General features: G+C 51.5%; 1 protein-coding gene across 1 annotated transcript in view; it reads right to left on the reverse strand.

The window, feature by feature from the left end:
- nr1d2b (nuclear receptor subfamily 1, group D, member 2b) overlaps positions 1–794 on the reverse strand; it is a gene marked incomplete at its 3' end in the record, with an annotated part of 16,616 nt that extends 15,822 nt beyond the window's left edge. Inside the window, 1 exon segment of the mRNA XM_013999756.1 lies at positions 511–794. Within this exon segment, the coding sequence (XP_013855210.1) occupies positions 511–529 (19 nt within the window). The 5' untranslated portion in view covers positions 530–794.
- Between the last annotated feature and the right edge of the window lie 1,020 nt (positions 795–1,814).

The raw sequence follows: 1,814 nt of genomic DNA on the forward strand, positions 1-1,814 counted from the left end.
ATAGAAATGTGCGCATGCTTGAACTTTAAATTTTAATGTTAGCACTCATTCATCACAACTAATTATTTTTTAGATTATTTACCACCCAAATCTTTGAACAAAGAAGAATATAATAATTAATAATAAAAATGCCCGGATGTCCGATTGTCTTTGAACGCACCGAACCTCCCCACGTGGAGCTGGCTGGTCTCTGCAGGGAAAAAAACTGGGTCACCTCGCGCTTCGCGGCGTGTCTCACGTGGACTCGGCCACAGCCCACTACTGTTTGTAGCTGGGGCAGATTATGTAATGCCTACGTCACTGCAGCGCTCAGCCAATCAGCAGAGAGCAGAGGAGAGCGTAAACACAGGAGCACATGGCTCGGCTGGAAGGTCCATGTGAGGAAACAGAAGTGAAGTGCAGCCCGCACTCCTGACCCAGTTTCACATCAACACTGTTTCACCACAACGACCGTTTTAATGTCGAACTTCACCAAAACCAACATGTCAAAATGGTTCTGAGCAGACTTACCGGCCTTACTGGACTCCATGTCCGACTGTGCCTCCTCTCAGAGCTGAAGCCGTCTTCCTTCTGCTGTCAGCAACCAAACGGCGCTGAGTGACGTTTCATCAAACTACAGTTCTGAAAGATCCGACACCAGGACGGGTCCCTGAACACGTCGTGCAGCTGCTGCGCGTTTTAACACCAAAGAGAAAAGTTTCATCCAGTTTTTCACATGAACAGACTCTGAGTGAAAAGTCCGACCCGCCTAGGTCCTGATCCACACGCAGCCAGGTCCATTCAGAGACAGGAAGAGCTGCTGGTCTCAGCAGAACCACGTGACCCACTTCATCCTAAACTCCGCCCCCCTCTGCGGCCACAACCCACTGACACACTTCCACTAGAGAGACGGGTTCATCATCTGAGACTAAGCAGGACCAGGGACAGGACCAGACCAGGGACAAGATAAGACCAGAGACAAGACCAGGGACAAGACCAGAGACAGGTTCATCCTCTGAGACTGAGACAGGACCAGGGACAAGACCAGAGACAGGACAAGACCAGAGACAGGTTCATCCTCTGAGACTGAGACAGGACCAGGGACAAGACAAGACCAGGTACAAGACCAGAGACAAGACCAGAGACAGGTTCAACTTCTGAGACTGAGGCAGGACCAGAGACAAGACCAGAGACAGGACAAGACCAGAGACAGGTTCATCTTCTGAGACTGAGACAGGACCAGGGACAGGACAAGACCAGAGACAAGACAAGACCAGAGACAAGACCAGGGACAAGACCAGAGACAGGTTCATCCTCTGAGACTGAGACAGGACCAGGGACAGGACAAGACCAGGAACAAGACCAGAGACAGGACAAGACCAGAGACAGGTTCATCCTCTGAGACTGAGACAGGACCAGGGACAGGACAAGACCAGAGACAAGACAAGACCAGAGACAAGACCAGGGACAAGACCAGAGACAGGTTCATCCTCTGAGACTGAGACAGGACCAGGGACAGGACAAGACCAGAGAAAAGACCAGAGACAGGTTCATCTTCTGAGACTGAGACAGGACCAGAGACAGGACCAGGGACAAGACCAGAGACAGGTTCATCCTCTGAGACTGAGACAGGACCAGGGACAGGACAAGACCAGGGACAAGACCAGAGACAGGACAAGACCAGAGACAGGTTCATCCTCTGAGACTGAGACAGGACCAGGGACAAGACCAGAGACAAGACAAGACCAGAGACAAGACCAGGGACAAGACCAGAGACAGGACAAGACCAGGGACAGGTTCATCCTCTGAGACTGAGACAGGACCAGGGACAGGAC

The sequence above is a fragment of the Austrofundulus limnaeus genome, unplaced genomic scaffold, assembly GCF_001266775.1.
Source record: "Austrofundulus limnaeus strain Quisiro unplaced genomic scaffold, Austrofundulus_limnaeus-1.0 Scaffold2452, whole genome shotgun sequence".
NCBI classification, from domain to species: domain Eukaryota; kingdom Metazoa; phylum Chordata; class Actinopteri; order Cyprinodontiformes; family Rivulidae; genus Austrofundulus; species Austrofundulus limnaeus.